At 49.1% G+C, this 27,718-nt stretch overlaps 1 protein-coding gene and 1 non-coding gene across 4 annotated transcripts; both read right to left on the reverse strand.

The window, feature by feature from the left end:
• Nucleotides 1–241: 241 nt before the first annotated feature.
• On the reverse strand, nt 242–27,554 carry PHF8 (PHD finger protein 8). Of its 3 annotated transcripts, none has more exons than XM_053371448.1 (21): nt 26,472–27,554; nt 24,500–24,585; nt 23,072–23,192; nt 21,377–21,537; nt 20,266–20,407; nt 19,685–19,871; nt 18,444–18,606; nt 18,089–18,176; nt 17,354–17,460; nt 17,158–17,249; nt 16,510–16,599; nt 14,618–14,827; nt 14,308–14,405; nt 11,922–12,094; nt 10,988–11,073; nt 9,833–9,966; nt 6,481–6,752; nt 5,473–5,568; nt 4,125–4,234; nt 2,816–3,188; nt 242–1,917 (listed from the first exon to the last, which is right to left on the reverse strand). In XM_053371448.1, the coding sequence occupies exons 1-21, from the start codon at nt 26,567–26,569 to the stop codon at nt 1,829–1,831; spliced, it is 2,976 nt and encodes a 991-aa protein (XP_053227423.1). In that variant the 5' UTR covers nt 26,570–27,554; the 3' UTR covers nt 242–1,828. The 3 variants fall into 3 exon arrangements, with proteins under 3 accessions (XP_053227423.1, XP_053227421.1, XP_053227422.1); XM_053371446.1 differs by having other exon boundaries at nt 14,618–14,839; nt 26,472–27,553; XM_053371447.1 differs by having other exon boundaries at nt 11,922–12,091; nt 14,618–14,839; nt 26,472–27,552.
• LOC128405488 (small nucleolar RNA SNORA11) lies at nt 15,049–15,142 on the reverse strand. The gene has a single exon (XR_008328319.1). It is a non-coding gene; the product is annotated as a small nucleolar RNA SNORA11 (small nucleolar RNA).
• Nucleotides 27,555–27,718: the final 164 nt, after the last annotated feature.

A 27,718-nucleotide genomic window follows, 5' to 3' on the forward strand; every position in this document is an offset into this window, starting at 1 on the left:
CAATATTAAAGCCACCCAGCTGAAAATAATGTGCACAGGTGCCCTTCAAAACTGGCATGCCATCTATGCTTTGGAAGTGGTATCTCAACCTGAGTACTGTGTGAGATGCAGCCCTAAGTTTACACTAAAAGCCCAACTTCTTCAGACTTTGTTGGAGAGAGGGGAGCTCCCAGCAACCCACATGAAGGCGTTCGTTCCTGGAAAAAAAATCAGAAAAATGTGCCCCATATACGAGCCATGCTAAACCATCAAAGGTTTTATTCTAACCTTGAATATATATAAAAAAAAGTTTCAGCCTCGTTTGATTTTTTTTTTAAAACACACATTTCTAGAGAGATGCCTAAAAAATAGAATTCAAACATTTACACAAAGCCTGCTGGAGTCTGGCATAAAAATATGGTACACAGCCATATAAACTGAGCCGTGCAGCTGGGTACAAATGTCTTTTTAAAGTCCTTGCTTAGGGGGCATGGTGCCCTCCCTGCCGCTGTGGGGGTCGGAAGTGGGGGGAGTGGAAGGGAGACTGCTTCATGCGAAGAATGTAAAAACAGACCCAGAAAAGTGGGGTGTGGAAGGGGAATCAACGATAGAAGAGATTTGCAGTAGGAAGAACTGTGAAGCCTTACTGGAGACCCTCATGTCATAAAGAAAACCTACCAGATCCATTACAGGGGAGATACTCTGAGCTCCCCACCAGAGGAACCCCACTGGATGTAGCTGGCACTGGCCTGTATCACTTCTGACAAGTGGGGGAAGGGTTTTGTGTGCTAGATTAAAAACAAAGCAGCAACAACAGTAAAACAACAGAACCCCCTTCACATAGATAACTGAGCAAGTCAGGGGAAGACACTAGTTTAGCCTTCCCCCAAAATGCTAATCTTGAATGTGCAGGGAGTTTATGATCTGGAAGGACATGAAAAACAACAACACCTGACTCCCACTCACACAATGAATGTGACTTTACCAATGGCAGGTTTTGTGTGAATAAGCCATGATGGCGACTCTCTTGCTGCAGCTGGCTGGGTTTTTTGGAAATCCAATTATATCCAGCCTGCCCTCTCCTCAAACCCAAGTTCTTGAGAAGCAGCGCAGGGGAAAATACCTTTGCATTTCCCCAGAGAGCTGTCCCTGTCCTGCTTTCTCGGGAGTTTGCCGAGTGGCGGGTGATGCTCTGGAGCACAAAGTGCCCCCCTCAAGGTGTGTCTGAAAGGGGGTCAGACTTCTAGAAGACTGGGAAAGGAGGAGGGTTATCTGCTTTAAGTGAGGACAATAAGCAGTTGCTTCCCTCTTTTTTTTGTAGTGGGGGGGTGTGAGGAAGACTGTTAAAAAAAAAGAAAATTAAAAGCACTGTGTGCCAGGATCTGTGTACAGCAATGAAAATGCCAAAGGTCACTGGGAAGAAATGTCTAACCAATATCCTTGTGTGCAATATGGCAGTGGGAGGGGGAGAATTCTACAGAGGTATAAGCCCCAAAATAGACAGAAAAGGAAGTGCAGCGGGTCGAGGTAGGGATGGAGAGTCTGTGGGCGTGATGAAGCCCCTCTGCGCCTCTGGCGGTGTCTGTCTCTTCAGGGGAAGGAAGCGTGGTTCAGCTCAACATCAGATTGGCGGCTGCCAGTCTAGCCCCATGCTTCCAGTGGCAGGAGCAGCTCAGTCTTGGCCCTGATCCACATGAGGGAGAGGTAGCACGGGGGGACTCATCCACACCCCATTGTCCCGGCAGCTCTCCTGAGGACATGAAGGCAGTGTCTCTGGGCCTCATCCGTGCCTCACTCGTCCGCTGGTGCCCAAGGGGCGTGAGGTCTGGAGCCAGTGCGAGGGTGGCACTCAGAGCAGCAGCTTGCCGTTACGGTGGATCTTCAGGATGCGTCCCAGCCGCTGCTTGGCTGTCGCTAAGCCCTTCTTGGGCCGTTTCCCTGAGAGGGGGGCAAATGGTTGAGTCAGGGATGAGGACAGCCAGAGGTCAACTTATCCAAACAAGATACACAACTTCTGTCTACTCTCCTGGTATGCCCCACGGAGGACCTTAAGGTTCACAAATAGCAACATCCTAGAGGTCCCGGGCCCTAAGGAAGTCAGACTAGCCTCAACCAGAGCCAGGGCCTTTTCAACACTGGCTCCGGCCTGGTGGAACGCTCTGTCTCATGAGACCAGGGCCCTGTGGGATCTGGTTTCTTTCCGCAGGGCCTGTAAGACAGAGTTCTTCAGCCTGGCCTTCGGCTTGGAATCAGTTTGATTCCCTCCCCCTCTTTGCTTTTTCCTTTCTCCTCCTGTGATGGAACTCCTATTTGGGGACTTCCCTGGCTTTTTTCTGGCCCATGTAGGACCAGTCTGGAAAGTTAGCCTTGGTGAAGTCTTGACGTTTTCATACCCAAAAAGTTTTTGATTTGAGTTTCCATTGAAATGAGGCTGTATTTTAATGTTTTAATGTTGTATTTTAATCTTGTTTTTAAGTTGTATTTCAATCAATTTGCTTTTATATCGGGTGTTAGCTGCCCTGAGCCCGGTCTTGGCTGTGGAGGGCGTGGTATAAATAAAAGTTATTATTATTATTATTATTATTATTATTATTATTATTATTATTATTGAAGTCCCATGGTGTCATGGCCCAAGAACCAGCCCAAGACACCTTGATGCCAGAGAAGGAAAAATCTTTCCCACTTGCTCATTGACACAGAAAGCAATCCAGTGGGATGGTGTTCAGGCAAGGACTGCTCTGGACTAAATGATTTTGGATTCCTAGAACAACCCCAGATCCTCCTCTAATCTGTGCCAACAGCACCAGCCTCCCAAAGTCCACACACTCCAGCTTACCTTGCGCTGCCTGAGGACCTGGGGAGCCAGCCGAGGGGCGCCGCTGGGACAAGAAGACGCCAGGTGCCATGGGCGTGGAGCTGCGGTTCACCTGGGCCATGCCAAAGACGTTGGGCCGGGCGGTGTACTCGTGGTCCACCAGGCTGCCAGCAAACTGCTCCTGCTTGGGTTCTGGGGTGGGAGGAGTGGGCGCCAGAGTCGCTGCTCCAGGGTCCGGATCCTGCTGTGGCAGAGGCAGGTCTGGTTCCATTTCGGCTTCCAATGGTTCTGGGTCTGGTTCTGGTTCTGGCTCCGGCTCCGGTTCCGGGCTGGGTGGCTTGGGAGAGGGCAGCTTCTTTTTTACGAGTTTCCGTCGCTGCAACTTCTGGTGTTCCTTAAGACAGAGAGAAAGCAAAGAAGGAATTCCTTATTTAGAGCTCTAGTTGTGATCATACCATCTTCAACAATAATTAAACATACTTTTACATCTTACTCAATTTTTTTGACTTCCATCAGTCCTGTCTGAATATTTTCCAGTCTAATCTCTTAGTATGCATTTCTTATTTTCCCTATTACATTTCAAACTCATAACCAATATCTCATCTTTTTCTACTTTGTAACACTTCATATATTTCTCCTTACAAAACTTCTTGTAGTCCTACTAGCGTAATTTGTTGATTACAATTGCTCTTCAGATAATTCATATACTTCTTCCAATCTTCTGTAAATCTCTGGATCATGGCCAGCCTTTCGCAGGGCGCAGGAGGTTGCCACCGGATGATGCCATCCTGATGTTGCTGGACTACAATGCCCATCATCCCTGACCACTGACTAAGCTGGCTGGGGCTGATGGGACATATGTTGGCTTCTCCCTGGGATGGGAGCTCCAGGGCAGAGAATTCATAGCCCATCCCTGCTTTGGGTCACTAAAGTTATCTGTTAGCAGTGGCTGGGGATAATTCCAAAAATGGATTATTTTAAAGGGTTACACAAAAGTTATTTCTTTGGCCACAAACCCCACGAAGAATACTGAAATCTCTGTGAAATCTAATCCAAACACAAAGTACTTGAATAGGTGTAGCTCATGCAGATTTATTAGTCGCAACGTTGCTTTAAGAACCACTGACGAAAAGGCAATTAATGAATAAGTTAGCACACTGATCCCCTAACGATGAAGGTCAGAAATATTCTACCAAACTCCAGCCCTACCCTGCCTGAAACATCCTGAGGCCTCTGAGTTCGTGAAGCAAAAGCCTCTCCGATGTCTTCAAAGACATCCCAGCATCTCTGTCCCTTCTTCCCACCTCCAAAGCAAGTTCCTGCCACTTACCTGCTGAGCCAGTTTAGCTGCCGCAGCCGCCAAACCTGTCTCGACAGATGCCACTCTGGTGCCCTCACGCACGGGGCGGTCTTGCTTGGGCAGTGTTGGGGTGACCCGGGCTGCAAGGAGGAAAAGAAATGTTGTTTGTGTTCCTGATGGTATTCTGGACCTTGGGCTTAAAGGAAGAACAACACCCTCATCCTGTGCCAACTAAGAGATATTTCAAAGGAGGAAAGAAAATCACTGCTCCTGCTCCAAGTGGGAGCATGGAGAGGGACCCACAGGAATGGAAAATGCTACACAAACAGCACAACTTGCGGTGCTGCCCCACAAGCAAGAACGCCCCCTAGGCCGGACTACTGGTAGATCGTGGGGTGTTCCTGGAAGATCCTGGTAGATCTCTGGCCCCGCAGTCATCTCCTCCCTCCCTCACTCCCAGAAAAGCTCAACAACTTTAGTCCATCCAACAATGATGGGTAGATCACTGCGAGTTTTTTTATACTGTGAGTAGGATCACAGTCTATTGGGAGTTGGACATCCCTGTCCTAGGCCTTCTAGGAGATGCAGCTTTCAATCCAGGAGGAGCCACACCCAGAAATGGCAGGTATATGCACATATGAGCAGAGGAAAGAGAAGGGAACAGCACACACTGTGAATGGAGGAGGGTGCCCTTCACTCAGGGTGCATTTCAGAGCCATGAAGTACAGCCCTCTCAACACTGCTTAACAGGCTGTTTCTTTTTTAAAAAAACCCAAAACTTTTCTTTCTAAATCTAAAAGAAAAAGCCCTTCTTCCCTTCCATATAGCAAAGGGTGTGTTTTTTTTGTCTTCACCGAAACAGTCTCCCCAAACCAAATTGCTTCAGGTAAGTTAAACAATCCTGAGAGGCCAGTCTCATTTGCGCTCCATGATGCTGCAGAATTGCAGAACGGGCTGCATTACTCAGCACAGATTTTTGTTGAAGAGCAGAGAACACAAAATCTAGACCTCGAGGGTTCCCATCCTTTACACAAATAAAAGCTGGATTCTGCAACTTGCAAAGCATACATAGCAAGCAAACGGCACACCGGCAACAAACCTGCACAATTTATTGGGCTAGTGATGTTCATGGGGAAGGTCAAGGCCCAATGTGGGAGACCGAACGCCCGTCCCCAAATGCGAAAAACTTATTCATCAAATCCTCTCATCTCCACAGGCATTTCAGCCACCCACTTTCAAACATATCTCTGGATCCACAAAGGCTAGAAGCTTGTTTAGCAACGACATTATGAAGCAAATAAACTCAGGAGATTGAATTTGGTGCTCTTTCTGCCTCACGTTAATGCACCCGTCCCAGTGACAGGAGATGGGTTCTTACCCTTGGGGCTCCAAGGTGCATCGTCTGTGCATTTCTTCTTCTTTGGTAGAGACTTCAAGGCTGGGTCATCTTCGTCCGATTCCAAGGAAGGGTAAACTACGGAAAGAGGGAATCAGGCAGGACCGAGTTCTATACAGGGACTTCAGTTACAAAAAACTGGTAAGCAGCGTTTAGCCCACATCTTCACAATCAGACCAAACAACATTTAAAAAACAAAATGCTGGAATTGCTGAGTGGCGTTAAACTGTGAGATTGCTACCACCTAAATCTTCTACAGGAATTGTCTGAAATTCACAAAAACAGAGACAGGGAAGGTCCAATCCAGCTCTCCAGCAGCGCAAGGGTGGGGAAGAGCCAAACCAGAGAAAGGTGTCACAGTGGGGAATTTCAGATGACTCGGTGCTGCTAGGACAATCTATTCTTGCCCTCTCTCACTCTCTCTGCCCCTCGCCCCATAGGGAGAAGGGGCACAGGGCATGCAGCCACTGAGCTTGGGCACCTCAGCCCGGCCCCATGTTAGCTGCCAGCCTTGGGGTAGTGGTGGCACAAACAGGGAGACAGCAGCAGGCAGCGTTATCGCCCTTTGGCCCCTGCTCTGGGGGAAAGTGCTGCTTACCCAGACAAAGGCCAAATTATAGTGAACAGACCAAAGCCGCGTGACACTTCAGCAGTCACCTGGGAACCTTTTGCACCTTTTGGAGACCAAGCGCAATATAAGCCTCCTTTAGAGTGTAAGGATCCAGCCTGATTATGGGTCTACAGATTGGCTGCTTCCTTTAAAGCAGGGCTGGTGAAACCCAGTGGCCCTCCAGATGTGGCTGAACTCCAACTCCCATCAGCCCCAGCCAGGAGGGCCAGTGGTCAGGGTGATGGGAGCTGTAGTCCTGCAATCCCTGGAGGGTCCCAGCCCTTGTCTGGACTTCATTCTCTCTCCCCCTTTCCCTGCCACTCTCCCCCCGCTCTGTTACTGCAGAGCAAAGCCCCTCTTCTCAGACAGGGCATCCTTACTGTACTCGGCATCTTTGAAGCAGGCGCCCAGGCTCTCTTGCTCGTCCATGCTGGCCTCTTCCTCGCTGTCGGTGCTGTGATGGGCCGGGCGCTTGATGGGCCTCTTTCCTGAGCGCTGAGTGCCGGAGGCTCCCGCAGAGCCGCGTTCGTGCCCCGCTGTCAACCAGGCTTGCAAGCTGGAGGCCCCTGGCGAGGACGAGGACGACTGGAGGTTGGCCATGCACAGCATGCCCTGGATGGCTTCCTGAGTGCTGGGGGAGGCAGGTGCATCACTGCGGGAGGGGGGGGGAACACAAAAGAGGCACACGGCATCAGCCACAACAACCCACATCGCACTGCCGACCCACCCCCGACTTGGCAGCAAAGCTGAGCATCCACAAGCAGGAGCTCAAGCATAATCCATGTATATTTAGACAAAATAAGTAAAGCTATGCCCCAAGAAAAGCTGTAGAAATCCAGCAAACAGGCATCATTTCTCTTATTTTGAGAAATGTATTGTGCACTTTGTATGTACGGCGGATGCTTAGGTTGCGAACGTGATCCATGCAGGATGTACGTTCGCAACCCGTGTCTGCACACGCAGGTTGCGATTCAGCCCTTCTGCGCATGCGCAAAGCACAATTTAGCACTTGTGCACATGCACGACTGCCGAAACCCAGAAGCAACCCATTCTGGTACTTCCCGGTTTCGGTGGTCCGCAACTGGAAAAAACACAACCTGAAGCAGTTGTAACCCGAGGTATGACTGTATTTGCCAAATTTATTCTGGGTTTTTCTAGCTTTGGGGGGGAGCAGCAGCTATGAATTTCTGCAGGGCCCCTGGACAGCTGGAAATCATATTCAGCTCCCGCCACCCCCAACTTGTGAGATGGGAGGCAGGAGGCATCACCCACATTCCCTCAAGCACCCCTTTGCCTCCATGAAGGGAGAGGACTGAAATTTCATTTTTTTAAAAAGAAAACCGTATTAAATTATTTTAAAGATGATTTATTTTTATTTTAAATTGCACTGTTTCAAAAAAAATTCAACCTTTTAGTGTGGCAGCACCTACACTTTGGAACTCCCTGCCTAGGGACACCAGACAGGTGCCTTGTCTGTATCCTTTTCAGCACCTGCTAAAAACATTTCTGTTTAGGAAAGCCCATCCAGGTGTGTAAGTCTTGACATGTTTTAAGCTCTTTTACAGTTAATCTTAATTATTTTTGAATGCTCTTAATGGTTTTAAACTTTTTTATGGATAATCTTAATATTTCTTGTAAACTGACTATACTAAAGCAGTCTATGTATTTTGTTAAATAATTAAAAAATGTTGATGTTTGCTGCCCTGGGCTCCTTTGGAAGGAGGGAGGGAATAAAAATGTATTACATGAATAAAATGAAATAAAAAGAGGAAATTTTCTTCTGGACCAATGCTACACTCTGAGTTTCTTTGGACCCGCAGAATACATACACAGCTCTTACTGGAGAAAGAGGGAGCTGGATGAAAGGGGACCCCAGCGCTAGAGGTGCTTGTTTGCATTTCTTAGTACAGAAAATATTGATCTGATGTGTAGAGATCTTTCCTATTCTAGTTAATTCAAGAGGGTTCTGGAAGCTTCTCTGTGTGAAAGAAACAAGCAGAAGGTTCATGATGTTTGTGTTATTCCTTCAGAGAAGCTGAGTACAGCTGGCTTAAACTGGTTCTATTATCTCTTTCTGACAAGGTCATGCTGACTATAATAATAAGGCCAGAGGAGCCTGGCTCTCTCTTTCTTTCTCTTTTCCTTTCTGGCGTGGTGTTCTGGACACAGTACGCTTAGTGTTAAGGTTCAGACTTATTATAAGTTACTGTAAATTTAAGTTAAGTCTGCTGCAACTGGATTCCTTATGAACAGTGGCAACCCTGAATGTATTGGATTTGTGACCAAGATGCTCATTTGCCTTCAGTAGCAGTAAAGCTCTGCTGGATGAAACGCAATTGCCTCTGGTCTATTTTTGAGGGAATTCTGCAATGTTTTTACTCTGCTAACTATCAATACTGAGTAGAAATCCATGACAAGAGAAAGTGGGAGAAGGACATAAAAGAGGCTGCTGGGTCCAGGCCAAGGAGCCATCTACTCTGGCTTCCTGTTCCCACAGTGGCCAACCAGATGCCCGTGGGAAACCAGCGAGCAGAACATGAGCATAAGAGCCCCCTCCCCCCGGCCCCCTGTGGTTTCCAGCAACTGGTATTCAGAAGCATTGCTGCAGAGATAAGAGCACAGTCATTCTGGCTAGGAGCCATCAATGACCCTCTTCTGTTCCTCCTCCTCCTCCTCCTCCTCCTCCTCCTCCATGAATTTGTTTAATCCTCTTTTAAAGCCATCCAAGTTGGTGCCCATGACTGCCTTTCTGCTGCATGAAGAAGCCTGTTATATGCTCTCCAGTAGAGGGAGAGCATGGCCATACTGGCATTGTGATCAGACACAGGGAAACCAATACAGTGGTACCTCGGGTTAAGAACTTAATTCGTTCTGGAGGTCCGTTCTTAACCTGAAACTGTTCTTAACCTGAAGCACCACTTTAGCTAATGGGGCCTCCCACTGCTGCTGCGCCACCACCACACGATTTCTGTTCTCATCCTGAAGCAAAGTTCTTAACCCAAGGTACTATTTCTGGGTTAGCAGAGTCTGTAACCTGAAGCGCCTGTAACCCAAGGTACCACTGTACTGAGCAGGAAGGACCTAGGTGTGAAAGTGATGGGTGGACAGGTTCCCTATCCTATACGCCTGGTCCCACACATGGCAGTTACAACATGAAACTGGAGGTTTGGAAGTGGTGCCCCTCTAGCTTTTCCTCCTCTGCCTCTTCCTCTCCTTGGTGACTGACTTCCTGCCTCCCACATTTGAGAGCAGGTCTTTCTCAGCCTGGCACCCTCCAGGTGCCTCCAACAAGAACTCCCATCAGCCTTTGCCAGCACAGCCATTTTGGCAAAGTGGAGGGGACAGGACACCCCAAGGGGGCTGCTTGGGTGACGCATGTACGCAAGACAACATCTCAGTTTTGAAGAGGGTAGACTGCGGAGAAGAAATGCACTCTCAGATGTGGGGCTCCTTTTTCAGCCCATGGGTGACAGTTCCTTCTAGGCAGCCAGCCAGGGTCCTTGTGCCAGTATGTGAACAGTATGGCTGGGGGGGGGGGTGGCCAGGCAGAGAGCGGCCTGGAGGGTCCCCACCTAAAAGGAAGGGAGAAAGCGCCTCTTTCTTTTGCTCTTATAAGAAGAGAGCCCCCTCCAGCACTTCTGGACAAACCATCTGTTGCAGAGAAGGGAAGAGTGCCCCAGAGGCCCCAAGAGCAGCAGCAGTACCTGAGGCCCATCAGTGGCTGCTTCTCACCTGAGCTCATCATAGTCTGCACCGCCCACCTGCCGGCTGGCCTTGAGCAAGTCCAGGATCCCGGCGGCGCTGCTGCTGCCCTCCAGCTGGTCATCGCCAGAGGCGTCTTCCTCCTCTTCTGTGGTGTAGTCCTCCTGAGAATAGAACAAATTTCAGAGAGCTTTGGTTGGCAATTTGCCTATTAAGTTTCTATCCTGCTTCTCTGTGCACTGTGTCCAAGAGCAGCAGAGGCAGAGCCCTCTTCCCACCCTCCTTAAGAGGAACCTGAGCAGTCAGGCTGCAAGAGTGGAGGAAATATTCACACAAGCGCACAGGAACTGGTCTGCATCCCACAAAACCTAGTAAAGGGAGCAGTGGCTTGTTCCCCTGAGGTTGAAGACCAGTGTTCAGGGACAGAGAAGGAGCCTCAGGAGAACTCATGGTTCTTCTGCTGCTCGTCGCTATTGGAGGAGGAAAATGATTCAGAAAGAGAGGGCGACTGATGCCTGTCCCAGAGCACCAGTCTTCAGAAAAGGGAAGTGGCCACGTTTCAGACTAAGCTTCTTCTCTCCACTTAGGAGGTACAAAAAGAAAGGTTATTAAAAACACACACTTTGCACACTTCCCCACTGATCTAGTCATTCTTTTTACTTTAGGCAGCTTGGAACAATAATAAAGGCACATTTCAAAAAACAATAAAAGCACATTTTTAATGTTTGATGTCTTCCTGTGTTTTAATTTGTTGGAAGTTGCCCAGAGTGGCTGGGCGAACCCAGTCAGATGGGTGGCATAAACAAACAAAACTACTACTTCTTCTTCTTCTTCTTCTTCTTCTTCTTCTTCTTCTTATTATTATTATTATTATTATTATTATTATTATTAAATGAAAACAAGAGCAAATGTGTTAATCTTGCTGTGGCCTGCCCCCTTCAACTCCAGAAAAATCCCTGAAATGGCCATCCTTACCTGAATTGCTAATGATTAAGTGGCATAAGAATGCCTTAAAATAAACAAACAAACTTACTGCTTACTTCCCTGAAGTAAGGCCATGAGGAGGCCATGACCCTCCAGATGTCAGGCTCAAATTTCCAGGGAGATCGTAACTTAAATGAAGCCTCATTTCTGCTATCAAGCTCCCGGCAGCACAACGTTCCTGAAGTCCCGAGCCCAACTTACCTCAATGTCGAACTCTACTTCCCCTGGCTCTCGCACTCTGTTTGGGTCGGAGCAGGGCTTGGCTCGTGGCAACTTCCGGGGAAATTCTTGAAGCAAAAGACAGCAAATGTTAAATTAACTGTTGGACACTAAGGAGTAGGGATTAGGGGCTGTGACAGAAGCATACCAGCATCTCCAAGGGAAGGGGCTTCTATTGCATAGACCCATCAGATGATTGCAGTGCAACACCTGTGATCTGGGAGGGGGCAAGGACCAAGCATGCACAGGATCGGGCTGCCAGTTTGTCATTTAGCCAGGCAGAGACTTTGGAAATTCCACAATATTGCTGCTAATAATGCCTGAAGCAGGAGTTGGGCGGGAAGGGGGGGTGAGGTGTAGCCGCTTTGGAAGATGAATATGACATAGAGGAGGGCAGAGCTTGTTCAAACAAGCCACTGAAGATGAGTGACAGGAAAAGTTCCTTGAAAGCAGGAAGCAGAGAAGGGCAAACTCTATAGAGTTGTGCACATATACTGCAATTCCACAGAAACACAAAAAAAATCAAGAATGTGAAATGCTCCCAATTCTTTAAACTTTAATGTTAATTTTGTTGCTTAAAAGCAAGCTCCTAGACCTTATACTCATGCCTGCCAATAAATGCTTGTAACTGTGTACAAAAGTGCCTGTTAAATCTCATATGCTTTTTGACGAGCGGTCAAGATGGACCTCTTGTTTTCCCTCCTCCTGCAAGGCTCACTTGTGCTGCTGCTTTGCTAAGCTGATCATTGTTGCTTTTGCAGACTTTTTATTTTAACTGTGATGTTTTTCTAACCCACCCGGGACCATTTGGTGAAGGGCGGGCTATAGCGCCAACAGAATTAAATGTGCGCTTTCCCAACCCGAGAGAGACGTGACAGGCAGAGAGACAGAAGTGGGGGGGGGGGATGCGACATACTGGGCAGCCTCTTGTGCAGCACCAAGCTCCTCCTCTCCCTGCGCGGTGTCTCGTCAATCTGCAGGTCCTCCTCAGAGTCCATATCGGGAGCTTCAGCATCCGATGGGCTGCGGGGAACTTGTGCCAGTGCCCCTTTATGGCTCCGGCTGCGTTCAGAGGCCTTGATTTTCCTGTTAGGAGAAAACATTATGACTGGTCAGGCACGTGCCTCTCATGGCCCCGATCCAACAGCTGCTGTATACAGCTTGGTACTGTTTTGGGTGCCCCATACCATTTTCTCTGTACAAATATCTGTACATCACGAAAATCTGCCTTTACACTTGATTGTTGGCTCGGCCCTAATGGAGGAGCCATGTAGGAGGGGAAAGAACACTGGAATGTATCCAATGTTAGCTGTGTCCATCATTATCAATGGTCTACCCTGAGTCAAATTCAGCTGGATACAACTCCATTCTTATTTCCCACCCCAGTGGCACCACTCCTTGGGGGATGGAAAATGCTGATTTGGGAAAGAATCACATCGTTCCTGCCACCAAAAGCTGGAAGACCTAAGTTGAAATTCCCACAGAGCCATTGAGCTCTCTGGGCAGCCTTGAGCCTCTCACAGCCTCCACCTCACAGGGTAAAAATGGTGAAGGAGAAAAAGCAGGTCCGCTACTCTGGGCTACTTGGAGGAAATAATGGGCTAGATTCATCCCTATGGATGGTAGTGTAGTGAGGTGGGACCTGGTCCCAGGAAACTCCCCTGCTCTGCCACTGGTCAGCTATTTAAAGGGGGGGCACATATTATTTTGAAGTGGGCAAGGGCAAAAAAAGGGAAGGCAGCGTTGTCTCTGCCCACTGGCTCACTTCCATGTTAGCCAAGGCAAAGGTAAAGATAGCTGTTTCTCTCCTACAGTGGGAACAGCAACAGCAGCAAGGAGGGCTAAATTGTGGCCCTCAAGATGTTGCTGGCCTCCATCTCCCAACAGCGTCAGCCAGAAGAACAGCGGCAGGGATTGTGGAAGCTGCAGTTCCACAACTTAGGGAGACCACCAGGTTCAAACCCCAACCCACCCACCTAATTCTAAAAACTTGGGCAGAGCTGCTTCCTTGCAGTGTTTTCCATCTCCTCATACCCTGTCTTGGCAGCGGGGGCTTGAGGTGAAAAGGATCTAGGAGTCTTGGTTGACCACAAACTAGACATGAGCCAACAGTGTGACGCGGCAGCTAAAAAAGCCAATGCAATTCTGGGCTGCATCAATAGGAGTATAGCATCTAGATCAAGGGAAGTAATAGTGCCACTGTATTCTGCTCTGGTCAGACCTCACCTGGAGTACTGTGTCCAGTTCTGGGCACCACAGTTCAAGAAGGACACTGACAAACTGGAACGTGTCCAGAGGAGGGCAACCAAAATGGTCAAAGGCCTGGAAACGATGCCTTATGAGGAACGGCTAAGGGAGCTGGGCATGTTTAGCCTGGAGAAGAGGAGGTTAAGGGGTGATATGATAGCCATGTTCAAATATATAAAAGGATGTCATATAGAGGAGGGAGAAAGGTTGTTTTCTGCTGCTCCAGAGAAGCGGACACGGAGCAATGGATCCAAACTACAAGAAAGAAGATTCCACCTAAACATTAGGAAGAACTTCCTGACAGTAAGAGCTGTTCGACAGTGGAATTTGCTGCCAAGGAGTGTGGTGGAGTCTCCTTCTTTGGAGGTCTTTAAGCAGAGGCTTGACAACCATATGTCAGGAGTGCTGTGATGGTGTTTCCTGCTTGGCAGGGGGTTGGACTCGATGGCCCTTGTGGTCTCTTCCAACTCTATGATTCTATGATGATTCTATGGTGTATTACGTGGGAAAGTCCCACAGCTGCTGCCATAACTCCTTTTGATGCCTTTGCTTGTGCCTCAGCCTGAGAAGCGGTGGGTGTAGGCCAGGGGGTCAGCAAACTTTTTCAGCAGGGGGCCGCTCCCCTGTCCCTCAGACCTTGTGGGGGGCTGGACTATATTTTTTTGGAGGGGGAATGAACGAATTCCTATACCCCATAAATAACCCAAAGATACATTTTAAATCAAAGGGCACATTCTACTCATGTAAAAACACGCTGATTCCCAGACCATCCGTGGGCCGGACTGAGAAGGCGATTGGGCTGGATCTGGCCCCTGGGCCTTAGTTTGCCTACCCATGGTGTAGGCACAGTTCTTGAAATCCAGGGCTATGGAAGGGTGGCGGATTTGGCCCTCTCAAGCTTCTAATTGACAATCTCTGAGGTAACCCCTAGGCAGCGGTGCAGGTGACAGGCCAGTATTGCTGGAACTTCACCAGCTCAGCTCTCCGTTCTGTCTCGCTTTCCCATCCCGCCCGGCCCCTCTTGCACATCATAACGCAGGCACAGAAAAGCGAACCTGGCGCCCCGGCCGTTGGCGACCATCATGGGCAGCTCCTCCTCCGTCAGGTCGGGTTCCCCATCTGTGTCTTCCAGGCTGGAACTTGGCAGGTCAAACTGGAAATGAAAAGGTGGGTGGACTACAGGAGGCCAGAAGGGGGTGGTGCTATACTCTAATCAGAAAGCGAGTTCAAAGCTTCAGGAGACAGGTACCCCAAGTCTTTCTCCCTCTTTCCCCCAATCCATCTGGACTCAAAACTCGCCTTCTGGAGAACCCCACTGCGCAGCCCCCTCTGAATATGCGCAGCACAGTCACAATGGCAGCTCACCTCCTCCTGGCCAGGACTCTCTGCCTTCAGGGCCTGCTGCTTGTATTTGTCCAGTAGCTCCTGCTCCAAGGCTTTGACCGAGGCAACGTACTTCCGGCTGGCCTTCTGCTGGCTCAGCTCCTTGGGGCTCTGGTCCCCCCTTTTGGTGGCTGCACCAGGCTGGGTACCCCTCTGCAATCCAAATGGGCTGCCTGTCTTCCCAATGTTCTGCTGGAATATATCCTGGAAGAGCGTGAGCATCAGAACCCAAAGGAGACATCGCTCCCGCTCCCCCCCAGCCCTTAACGTAGACCTGATGCTATGAAATGCTGCTGGGCTGGGCCCTGCCTTCTGCTGTGCTTCACAAACGAAGAGGGAGGCATTTTTCAGTCGGAAAAACCTGTCTGGTATCCCCCCAGGACAGAAAGACCAAGCTTGCAAGTCCTCTGTGCATGTGTTTGGGCTGCCAGAATATATGCTTTTCTCTACGGTGTGGTATAAACAGCCAGGCTACAGTCTCTGCCATGGCTGCTCTGAGCACACCGCGAACATGATCCAGCAAGCTGTGGAATTACTGGCCAAAGAGCCAATGGGAGGAGCCCCTCTTCCCTCACATGGGTGGAGTGAAAGTTGAACCGGGTCCTTTCTGAGCTCTCCCTCTTGGCCACTAAGTTACACTCAGTCACATGCCCCAGGTGCAGTGTGGGGTCTGCTTGCAAGGGAACACTCCAGCCTCTAAGAGGCATATCAACTCATGAGCAGAGATGCCAACCTATTGATTCAAAAGGCTAACTGGAACTAACAGAACTGCTTGCAACAGGCACACCGGCAACCACCCAGGGCTTCTGTTTCAAGCAGTGCAGCATGGAAGCACAATGACCTGCGAGCACATCTCCTATTTGGAAGGAACAACATCTTATAAGCACCAAAGCTGCAGGGAACGAGATGCGACAGCCATCCAGACATTAATCGCAAGGAATACGGCAGGGGACTTAGTTCCTCTTTAACAAGGCACCAACATACCTGCAACAAGCCCCAAAGTGCAGCCCTAGTCAATGGACCTACCAGGTGTTGGCTCTAAGCTATCCCGGGCTGTTTATAGTATATCCTGCAGGCAGCTGTAATAAACTGTGGCAAACCCTCATCTACCGGTCTGCCCAAATAATGTAAGAATAGCCTGCTGGATCAGGCCAAGGGCCCACTTGGTCCAGCATCCCATTCTCACAGGAAACCAGCAAGCGGAACCTGAGCACAAGAGCCCTCTCTCCTCCCGTGCTTCCAGCAACTGGTCTTTGGAAGCCCGGCTGCCTCCAGCTGCAAAGGTAGAGCACAGCCACGCTGGCTTTTAGCCAGACAGCCCTGCATGAATTTGTCTAATCATCTTTTAAAGCCATCCAAGTTGGTGGCCGTCCTTTTTTTTATACGATACAATAATCTTTACTGTCATTGTCCCATACAGAACAACGAAATTGAAAAAATCTACACCAGACATTCAAAAACCAACAAGCCTGCTATCCCAGCTACCCCAGCCTTGTTAGCCCCCTAAAAACTCTGATACCCCATAATTAAATACAATACACTCCTTTAGAGACTGCCTTACACTGTGTTTAAAACCAAAATCGCATTTGAATAGAAACTGTTTCTCAGGCAGCTAGTCCTAGTCTTTATAACCCTGTACCTTCTTCCAGAAGGCAGAAGCTGAAAGAGATCATTTCCGGGGTGCACACTATCCTGCACCCAATTGAGTGCACCCAATTATTCTCTTCAGTCTTTTCCTATGCCAATTGCATCTGAGATGAAAAGGGCACTCAAAGCTGGGCAGAAATGGTGCTACTCTCAACGCTGCTCCCCATCTCGGAATACAAGCCTCTCAATGCCAGGAGGAAAGGGCCTGGCTTCCTTCTCATACTCACTTCCACGAGCCTGATCTCCTTGGCCAGGTCTTTGATGAGCTGTGCTGGGCGCACCGTGCCAGGGATTTCTTCCTCGTGCTCTGCCAGGGCCTGAGAAGGAGGAGATCAGGTTGCTGCAAGCTCTGCCCCTCTGTGCCCAACGGAAGTGCTACTGGCAAAGGGGTGTGGCTGGCAGCAAGCACCTCTCCAAAAGGAGTGGGACTTCAGCTCCCAGCAGCCCCAACCAGTAGGGCCCAGGGGTCAGGGATGAAGGGAGTTGGGAGTCCAACAACTTCTGAAATGCCACAGGATCCCACCCACAACTTTCCTCCCCCTTCAAATGCTTGGGATTTGGGCCTAGACCTTGCAGAGGTGGTCAACCTGTGTCCAAGCTGCACCGCTTCAGACTGCAAGCGGAGGCTCAGGACTGAATGCTTCTCCATACAAAATAAAAATGGCATCCACAGAAAGGAAATGTGCCAGGGAGAAAGTTTATAGACTCGCTTTCTCCCTGACGTGCAGGCTGGTGGAGTCTATGAGGTGTTTTTGTCTATTCTTGACTGCTCGCAGGAGGGCAGGCAAGCTTTGCCCCGAGTCCATCAGAACCCTGGGCAGCAACCCCACACAAAGAGCTGTAGCTCAGGGAAGGCCCTTCTTGCAACGCTTTACCTCCTTCTTAGTCCAGGAGCGGAAGGCTGTGTTCAGGGCTTTGGCCCCATGAACCAAATAAGCAGCCGGGTGTCTGCGATTCTCTCGAAGGCCTGTTGTGGGAGACAGAGCGCATTAGCAGCAGGAGCTCTCATGCCCAGCAGCTTTGTGTGGGCACGGTGGGGGCACTGCCTGGAGGGGAGGACTCAATACCCACCTCGGAAGATATCCAGCAGGTGTTTGCCAACGTACCAGCAGATGGTTTCAAAGTTGGGAAACTTGAAGAGGTCAGCTGTGCTGAGACGCTTTTCAATCTCATAGGCTCTGGGCAGGAGGAAACAAAAAGACCAGTGAGGTTATGTATGCTCTAGGCTCCAAAACCATGAAATTCTGTGCCAGAGGAACTTAAATTTGGTGATCTAAAACACACTGCTGCCAACTGCTTGAAGGCACAAGGAGTTTCGAAGGCCACTCAAGACCCAGCCGGGCAACCTCCAGAAGTTTTCCTCAGCAATTCCACCGGCATTATCAGTGTAACCATAAGAACTAGAAACTTGCACTTTTAAAAACTGAAATTCACCCAGTATCCCATTCTGTGGTCTCACAGAAATCATGACATGCACACAGCTCTGGATCCAGCCAACAATGAGCGGGGGGGGGCAGAGCCCCATGCTGAGCAGCACGTTCTGTTCTGTGATTATGTTTCTCTCCCGGCTCTGATCCCATTTAGGAACATAAAGGAAGCTTTTACACCAAGTTAGATCATTGGTCTGTCTGTACTGACTGGCAGAGATTCTCCAGGGTTTCAGATCAGAGTCATTCTCACCCTTATGTGGAGACTGGATCAGGGACCTTCTGCATGCCAAAGGCTCCACTGGAGATCGAGTCTCCTCCCCGCCACTTCCCAAGATGCCTCGCTGCAGACCAGCAAAGCACTCCCAGCCAAACTCACTTGAGCTGCATCTCAATGTTGAGACTGTGTAGGAAGTTTCCCCCAAAGGCCAGGCAGTCAACAGGAGTCAACACGGCATGGATCCAACCTGAAAGTGGAAGGAGGAAGCAGTCACATGGACTAAGTAAGGACTGGGCCTCCCAGAAGGACTCATGGCTTATGAGAGGAAAGGGAAAGGGTCCCCCGGCCGCTAGATGCAGCTGGATTTCACCACATTTTGAGCTGCAGATTACACTGTGGCAATGCAAGTCACTCACAATGGAAGGAGAGGTGTCCCTGAGTGGGAGAAAAACAAAGGTCCCAGGAGTAGCAGTGGCCACAGAAGTGGCAGGCAGGAGCTGGACCGACTCAATACCTGTGGGTATGAAGAGCGTCTGGCCCTGCCGGACGGGGCAGCGATAACATCGGTCCACCTGGTCCCCAAAAAACAACTCGTTCTGATTGGAAGAGCTGCTCCATGCTTCAAAGAGGGTCAAGTTGGCAGCAGTGGGACGCACTAGATAGAAGATCTTTTCTCCCTGCGAGGAACAGATGGTAGTGAAAAGGAGCTGATATGCCACTTCTAATGTTTAGGGGCAAAAGAGTTGGTAAACAGGGCAAAAGCAGATGCTATGAAGTGCAGAGAGGGCTGGGGTAACGGAAGGAAGCATCCTGTTGCACAAGGGGGCATTTAATGTGCAGCAAACAAACAGCATGGCTGCTATCAAGTCTGCAGAGTCCAGCTCCTTGCCTCAACCTCAAGGCAGGCTGATTTGGAGTGTCAGAGAATTACACAGAGAACAACCACAATGCTTGTTGTGGTTTCCCTTTGTGCTTGTATGGAATTGTGACACACACACACCCAGCCAGGTCTACTTTCCTGCCATTCAAACAATGTTTATTGGCCTGTAATGTCAAAAACCCCTCCAATTTCTGACATCCTTTAAAGCACCTGAAATTTACCTATTCCATTCTTAATCCTCTTTCTTCTCTGAACTCAACATACTCTGTTTCTTCAGCCTCCGTCTATGGGGGCTTCAACCACCTAACAAGAGGCAGTTCTTGCCAGAACAGAAAGTGAAGAAGAGTACTAGCTCCAGAAATGGAGCAGCGGCAGTCCAACAGCTAGTAGCTTCGGGAGTAAGGATGGAACAGGAGATGTGAAGATCAAACCGGAAGCAAGAAATCGCTCCCTGCTGCTCAGTTTTGCTAGGCCTGGCAGAGACCTCATGATACCCTTCAGGAGCTTTCAAACAAGCCCATATTGCTAAGCAAACTGCTTAGCTTCAATCCTCATAGAACAGAAAGCATAAACACAAGGACAGCAGACTCATCCGACTGTATACCAGTTGCCACCTCAGACTCCAGGCCTGGTGCTCCAGGCTATTTTTTTATCCTCCTACTCAGCCAAATGGCTCTTGAACCCTTCACCCCAATAAGCCACCTTAGCATGTGCAAGATGGATTTCTTTCAAAAAGAAAATATTTGGGGAGAGGGTGGGAAACAGACAACGAAACATTCAACCATCACCCAGAATCTGAAGTGGAAATACACCTGGGAGGTCTGCTGGTTCTGTGGCTCAGCTCTAATATCACCCCCACGCCTTCATATTCTTACCCGCAGCACGTGGTACCAGACAGAGGTTCCACCAAAGTCAATGTGGAAGTCCGTGTAGCTGTCTCGCACCCCCATCAGGCAGTACTTCTGCACGTTGGGACGCTCAAACACCGACTCGCCTGGCCACAGGTTCTCTACCCAGGACAATTTGCGCACAATCTTTGGAGTCTCCACCAAATTAGAGAGCCTGAAAAATTGTGAAGGAAGAATAAATTGACTCGTCCATCTTCCAGAGATTTCTCCTGACAGTATTTTAGAATAGTAATCCAGTAGAGAGATGAGTGGATTTAGACTAGGAACATTGCATTTCAAATCCTTACTCATTCGAGGAGTCACTTGGGCAAGTAACTCTCTTTCTCTGCCTTATTTCTCCATCTGCAAAGACTTCTGTTGCACCCCCACAATAGCAAAGACACTTAGCAAGGAGAGGGATACTACTGCTTAGTAGGGAGGGAAATACTACAGTGTCATGGCAAAAGTGGGGGTTCTCCAGTTCCAGGGTTTCTCTCTGCTGGGTAGGGTAAATACTGGGGGAAATGAAGAACAACACGCAGCTGCTTTCGTATCCCCCTTTTCCTTGCCTGGTCTCAGAGAATTCGAGGCTGATGACGTTCAGTACTTTCTCCCGGCGACTGCTGGAGTAGTATCTGACAAAGTCACCCAGGCGCATCTTGAGGTCGGCCTGGCGAGTCACGTCAATCACATCAATCTCCTTGTCAGCTCCTGTTGAAAAAGAGAACAGACACACCAGGCAGTTCAGATAATGGGACAAGTGTCCGAGAGGGCTCCAATTGTGGGAGATGGCAGCGCAGTCCTCTTCTCACCCTTTGCGAGCTTCACGGCTAGTTGGAATCTCTTTGCAGGCTTTCCCCACCAACGTGGCGCAATGAACTGTCAGAAGTTCAGCACTGCCAACATCTCCGCTCCTCTCCTCCAGCACCTTGGCCAGCAACTGCTATCAAAGGGCCAGAAACCCACTGTTCCCCATTACCTGCTGCTTCCACACACATATCTTTTGCCTTTGGGGTGGCATTTGTGGAGCAGGAGGACAAGTAAGTCAGCATAGACACGCACCCTCCAAGAGGCTGGGAAACGAATAATGGCTCTAGGGGGATAACCAACCCATGTGGCTAAAGATAAGACTTCTTCTCCCTATTTATTCTCATCGAACACAACCACGGAAGAAAGGACGAATAAGATTATTCCCACAGACTACCGTATTTTTCACCTTATAAGACGCACCTGACCATAAGACACACCTAGTTTTAGAGGAGGCGGCGCTGCGTAGATTCAGATTCAGCTTTCCTTCTCTGCGCAGCGCCTCTCCAGCGAAGCGAAGTCAGAACAGCAAGAGGGATCGCTGCTTTCGCTGCGCAGAGATCCCTCTTGCTGTTCTGGCTTCAGCGATAGCTGTGCAGCCTGCATTTGCTCCATAAGACGCACACACATTTCCCCTTACTTTTTAGAAGGGAAAAGGTGCGTCTTGTACAGCAAAAAAATACGGTATTTTTCTCTCCATGCAATCATACGCAAAATGCAATTGCAAGTAACCACACCGCCTCTGTGATGAAAGGACAACATTACACCAAGCTGTGTGACTTGCTGGCTCCCTTTCCTGACTGCAATGAATGAAGCACCCAACACATAGGTCTCCTTTGGCCACTCTGCCGGCAACGCTCCCCTGCTACTCACCCACATAATGCTCCACATCCCGCACGGTGAAGGAAGGTGGAGGAAGGGTCATGCCCAGCCCATCCTTCTTCAGGACAAGGATGGGGACGCTGAAGCTGTTCTCCTCCAGAAACTCCACGGTCAGCTGGGTCCCGCTTGGCTTTAGGATAACCTCGTCCGCACTGGGGAAGCAGCAGGGGGGGGGAGTGTCAGGCCAAGAGCAACAAGCCAATCCCAAGTTTCTATCCCTTAGGTAACATTTTGCTGGAAGCCACCCAGAGTGGCAGGAGAAACCCAGCCAGATGGGTGAGGTATAAATAATTTATTATTATTATTATTATTATTATTATTATTATTATTATTATTATTATTGCATCTGTCACAGAACACGGAGAGTCCACCACAGACTCAGCTGATTGCCATAGCCTTCTATGTTATATGACTTGGTTTGCTATTTGCTGTGGTGGGAGGAGGCTCCCCCCCCCCCCCGCAGCTGCAGCCTAGAAGACTCTCTTTGGAGACGCTCTGTGCAGCAGGGGGGTGTGAGCAGCTGCAGGGAGATTCCCCAAAGAGTCAGAAGGAAAGCCAGAAAACAATAAATAGCAGACCAGTTCATAAAACAAAGAAACAGCCTGCTATCAAGACTGTATCAGACCGTTAACAAGCTGCTCACGGGACCTGCTGCGCCACAACTTTCTAAAAGCATAGTTCAACAGACTACTGGACTTCAACCCACTGGAATGCATCTCTGCTTCATTATTAATGGATCCAAAATACCATCAGAAAAATGAACCCCAATCTTTGAGGCAACAAACCATTCATACATTCTTCTTCCATATCATTTTTACTAAATCACCTTGGGGGGAAATCATCTCAGGGCTCAACTGCCCATTGAGTAAGAAATCAGGATCACATGGAATGGTGGAAAAGTGTGAAGCACAATCTCTTTGAAGAGTAGGTGGTGGAGACCATCTAACAGGCAGCACTCAAGAGGCACAGAGGCCACTCTGGACTCACCAAGTTCAGCCAATCTATGAAGTGGCTCTGTAGTCCTGCACGTGAACTGCGTGAGGTGGACAATTGACCACTTGCTGTATTTTAAGTACACCACCACCACCAAGCCTCTTTAGCAGCTGAGTCACTAATAGCGGACTTTGAACCTGGTCACCTTTACTCAGGATAACATAGGTCAGGCATAGGCAAACTCCAGCCCTCCAGATGTTTGGGACTACAATTCCCATCATCCCTAGCTAACAGGACCAGTGGTCAGGGATGATGAGAATTGTAGTCCCAAACATCTGGAGGGCCGGAGTTTGCTTATACCTGACATAGGTGCTGACTTACCCTTTAATCACAGATACAGTGGAAATGAGAACATTTGCTCTAAGCTGAGGCAGAGGGAAATGAACGTGAGATCCCACGGTGATGAAATCCTCATTTTAACTGTGGCTAACCTGATGTTAAAAGAGCCCTGATGTTACAGCTGTACCATTCATCCCATCCTGCACAAAGTTGCTGGGAAACAAAGCCCCAGACAGAGAGCTTCTGCCCGAGCGGGCAGGTTTAGAATAAAAAGGGCTTATCCACAGTGCATTCTTGGCCTTCTGGAACAAAAGCTTCCCTCTACCTGAACACCAGCTACCCTGTAACATGGATTTTGGAAAGTCTTCCTTCTTTCCTCTTGGGTGACCCAAAAATCACCAAGCATGTGCCCACCTAGGGAACGTCCTGCTGCGAAGTTCCTTGATGAACAGACTGCTTCCGGTCTTCACCGCCTTGCCAACCTCTTTGACCGCACATGAGTCGGGCTGTTTTTGGGTCCCCCGGCGCCGCTTCACTGTCAGGGGGAGGGGAAAGCAAGATAGTAAAGGGGGGGGGGAGAAAAAGACATAAGCAGAGGAAGGTGACAAAGATATTGAAGGAGCTAAGAGAATACTCCTGATGAGGAGGTTACAAACAAACAAAACACACACACACACCTGTAGTCAAGGGCCTACACATGAGTAGGTCTGTGCTAAACAAAGAAGGGCCATAGTAGAGTGTTAGAAAGTATATCAGGTTTGGCAAACACCACCCTGCGGAAACCTCCAGCTAAAGGCGTCCTCCTAAGACCCTAAATTGTGGGTCAGCTATTGGGCTAGACCAGGGACAGTCCATTTTTCAACACTGTATCTTTCTTTAATGGTTGCATAAATGAGAGAACTTGCAAAGAATAAGTTTCTAAAAACTCTGTACTGCTGCTGGAACTCCCTTATCCCCACAATGATTAAACATGGAGATATGCCAACATCAGCAGAGATGCATATACACCACAATGTTCTAAAGCAGAGGAGAAGAACTGAATGAGATATTGGACAAAATTCAGTTTCCTACAACTCTCAGCCTTCATTCAAAAACAAACAAACAAAAAAACCCACCCAAATTTCCACTCCTGGTGGTTGCAAAAGAGTGGCTTGAAAGCGTGTGGGCAATACCTGCTGAAATTACAGAAGCCAGAAAAGTAGGTGAATAAACTTTCCAGAGGATTGGACTGAGGTCCTTACCCCTCTTCTAAACTAACAAATACTGTACATTACTTTAAAAAATAAACTCTGTAAAATAGTAGAACAATGCTAACTGTTTATGCAAATCTGCATAAACTGGAATGATGTAAAACAGTCAAAACGCAAGCAGACTGTGCCAATTGAGATGAACAATACACATCTACATAACTTGTAAGGGTTGCAGAACCAGCTTGCCTCAGTACAGAATTTTTATGTACTCAGTTCTGAAAAATTAAGTCCTGACTATTAGTCAAAAAGCACTGGATTGAATACTAGATAACTGAAAACAACAAAGCTGCAAGGGAGCAGGAAATTTGGGACAGGAGTCCCTGAGGCACTGTGCAAAGCCACAAAAGCTTTCCCCGATCTCTGTTCTTGCATCCTTTAGCAGACACATTGTGTTTTTATATTACAGAATTTCTCTCTCGAACCACAAGGACTAGCACTTTTTTAAAAAGAGAGCCTCTCATTCATAGGGATTTGATCAATACACCAGATTTTGTGATTTGTGATGAGACAGCATCCATGCAGGAATTAGTATACAATTATATCCTATTAAGTCTTCATCCCACTGAAAAATCACAGCAGGACCATAACTTACTGACAGATGGTCCATGAAGAAGTTGGCAGTTAGGGCAATGATACAAGTCAATGTCGGCTGCTGCATCCTCTTCTACTCCAACACAGCTTAAAGAGAGAAAGTCAGTCACATACCTCTCCAAAAGACAGACAACAACCACTAAAACAGGTATGGGAAGACTGTGGCCTCCAGCTGTCATTAGACTACAACTCCCATGATCCCTGGCCATTGGCCATACTGGCTGAGGCTGATGGAGCTGGAGTCCAACCACAATTGGAAGGTCACAGGTTCTCCACTTGCTCTAAAAGAAGCAATATCCCCAAAATCTACAACCACCCAGCCCGAGATGACCACCCTGTACAAGCTCAGAGACAGTTTCTTCTAACTCTGAAACACAGGAACTGTACCCTAAGTCAGAGAGCCTAGTTTGTATATATAATGTCTCCAGTTCAAGGGCATACAAGAGGAATGGGACAGTCATCTGCCAGAAACCTCAAAGATACACGGGACACTTCACTTGGCTAGACAGGTCCTTTCCAGTTTAAGGCAACCCTTTCTATTCTAAGCCAGCATGTCCTGAGGACCTGATGGAATTGCAGCCAAATGCTCCTTAAAAGATAAACGCCCCATGTTCCAACATCCACACTCTTTGTTTAAGAAGTTGCACCTAGTTGCTCATTTTTTAATCAACTGTTTGTCAGTTCCATCCTGCGACCTGGTAGTGGAGGCATCTTCACCTATTAATGTCCTACAAGGGAGTGAGAAATGGTTGTGTGAGAGGCTCTGCATGCAGTTGCTACCAGTTGAAAAAAACGCTGGCTACACGAAGGAACAATCTGAAATTTAATCCAGATACGACTGTTGGTGATGGGTGTCTGACAGTTTGGCAAAAAACAGAGTACTCTACCATCAACCCTATGAGAGGAATTCCAGGAGCGAAAGGGGGCAGGTGAAGTTCACCTCAGGACATGCCCCAGATGGGCCACCCCTGGATGAACGACCAAGAACCATGAGGTAGAAAAGACCCTAACGTGGTTTTGATATGTTACTATTTTTATTTTATTTTTAAAATATGTACTTGAAGGCCACCTTGGTAGGATCTGTATCCTGAATGGTGGGATAGAAAACAACTGCAATAAGAATAAAATAAATAAATCTGGCACAATAGAAAGCAGTTCTATGCTCACATCTTCCATGAAACATGACTGCACTACATGCAAGTGCAAAGAGAAGGTGTGGGGTTGAAACAGCACAATAGAAAAGAGGATTACAGCTTCTTATATTTTTGCTGCACTTCTGTAACTTCAGATCCCGCACTTCTATTAACTTCAGATCCTGCACTTCTATAACTTCAGATCCCTTAATAGCCAGTATGGTCTGATTTAAGCGCATTGCTTACCTGTTTGGGGGGAATGGCTAACTTATTTTAAGCCTCCACACCAACTGACACTGTAAGAGCTTAGGGCAGGGATGGGGGACAGGGAACTCCTATCATTCCTGGCCACCAGCCACACTTCCTGGGGCTGATGACACCTGAAGCGCTAGTTTCCCCATCCATGACTTAAGGCATGTCAACTGTTTAGCAGGTATAAACATGAAGTCCGCTGGTCAACTCCTGTTTCTATGGATGAATGTCACGGTCCCCCAATCGATTTCTGGCAACCATCCAGAAGCTTCCATGCACAAAGACCGATCAACCCTAAACACCAGATGATGAGGACAAGCAACAGAGGAAGACCCTTCCTGCCTTCAAGAGGTCTCAGACTGGCCACTTTTAGGAAACAAGCTTTAAATCTTGGCCTGATCCAGCAAGGCGATTCTTAGAGCAACTAGCCCTTTGCGAATTACTGGCATTCTACCCATACTCCTCATGAAGGCCCCCGATTAAAGGCAGCACCTCCAAGAGCAGACATACCCTGGATTTAAAGAAACAGGGGCTTTGGAGCCGCTACCTCCAAATGTCAGTTCCCACCCAGTGCCGCCTTCTTCTCACCTGCCGTGGAACCAGTCCTGGCAAACGTCGCACTCAATCATGAAGCGGGTGACATCGTAGGGCAGGCGGCAGAGACAATACACAGGGACAGAGGCCATGGCGGAGCCAAGTTCAAGCGAAGGAAGACCCTCCAGGAACCGAACGACGTCCAAGCGTCCGCTATGGCAAGTTGAAGGACGTGGTCATGCTGAGGTCTGCAGGAGAGCCAGTCTTGCCCCGGCTGAGTGGGGGCTAAATTATTTCATCCCCCTTACCCACTCCAACTCCCCAAGAACCAACTTCCTTGCAAAACGTGCTTGCTGGATCCTTGCGATGTCCGTGGCGTCCTCTTCCTCCCCCCAAAACAGCAGGGCTTGGCTGCAGGCGGTCTCTTGAACCCCAAAGTTTCGAGCTGAAGTTTCATGGGCTGCTTCTGATCATCCGAAGCCCTCCAAGGCAGCCTCCCCAAGTTTGCACCCACTTCCCCCCTACTGGGGGGGGAGACCCTCCTCGCCTTCCTGGAATAAACTTCCCTGGTTTATTTTTTCGGGGGGCAGGATCCCCCTCGCATCTGCTGCAGCCCCAAACTTGCCCGCTGCCTCAGTTTCTCCCCACAGGAGATTCCCAGCTGACAAAGGCGCTGAGGGACATCGCGCTCTCCCGGGCGACCTTCGGGTCCTGCTCCCCTCGCGCCCCCCCCCAAATGCCCCCCACTTCCCAGCCAGGCTCCCCTCAACTCCCGGGATGAGCCTTGTCCGGAGGAGCTTCCCTCGTCGCGGCCAGAGACGCCTCGCCCCGGGCCCGCAGCGGAGGCCAAGCACCGCGGACTCGCACGCCCCGTCCCGGGCTTCTTTCTCCCTTCCGGGCAGGAGCGCCTAACTCCACGGCGGGGATCGAGGCCTTCTCGCGCCCAAGCGGCTGCGCTGCTTCTCGGCGACTCTAGAGGCCTCGGTGAGGCCCGGGATCCTGCTCTTGCTCCGGCTCCTCAATAAAGTTTATTCAAAACCACGGGGGGGAGGGGGAGGGAGAGACTCGAGGAGGCGCCGGCGGCCATCTTAGGGGAGGCGTAGCGCGGGACGCTTGGGAAGCCATCTTGGGAAGGGACGGAAGAGAGGCCTGCGTCGTAGAGATACGAGGGCTAGAGCTGCGCCCCTGCCGTTCCACATTTGAAAGGCGGGATAGACGCTATTCCCGCCCCTCGCGAGAGGAGCAAAGGCGACGGGCAGAGCAAAGCACCGCAGATCCCCGTTCGGCTCTTTAGCGCCGCG

This window comes from Podarcis raffonei, chromosome 17 (assembly GCF_027172205.1).
Source record: "Podarcis raffonei isolate rPodRaf1 chromosome 17, rPodRaf1.pri, whole genome shotgun sequence".
NCBI lineage: Eukaryota > Metazoa > Chordata > Lepidosauria > Squamata > Lacertidae > Podarcis > Podarcis raffonei.

Excerpts from the sequence above, each read along its gene's own strand:
- PHF8 (XM_053371446.1), bottom strand. The coding sequence starts at position 26,569 with ATGGCCTCTGTCCCTGTGTATTGTCTCTGCCGCCTGCCCTACGATGTC. Across the intron at positions 4,235-5,472 it reads TGCACCTTGGAGCCCCAAGG|CCCGGGTCACCCCAACACTG; the intron begins GTAAGAACCCAT and ends TCCTCCTTGCAG. Across the intron at positions 3,189-4,124 it reads CAGCTAAACTGGCTCAGCAG|GAACACCAGAAGTTGCAGCG; the intron begins GTAAGTGGCAGG and ends CTCTGTCTTAAG.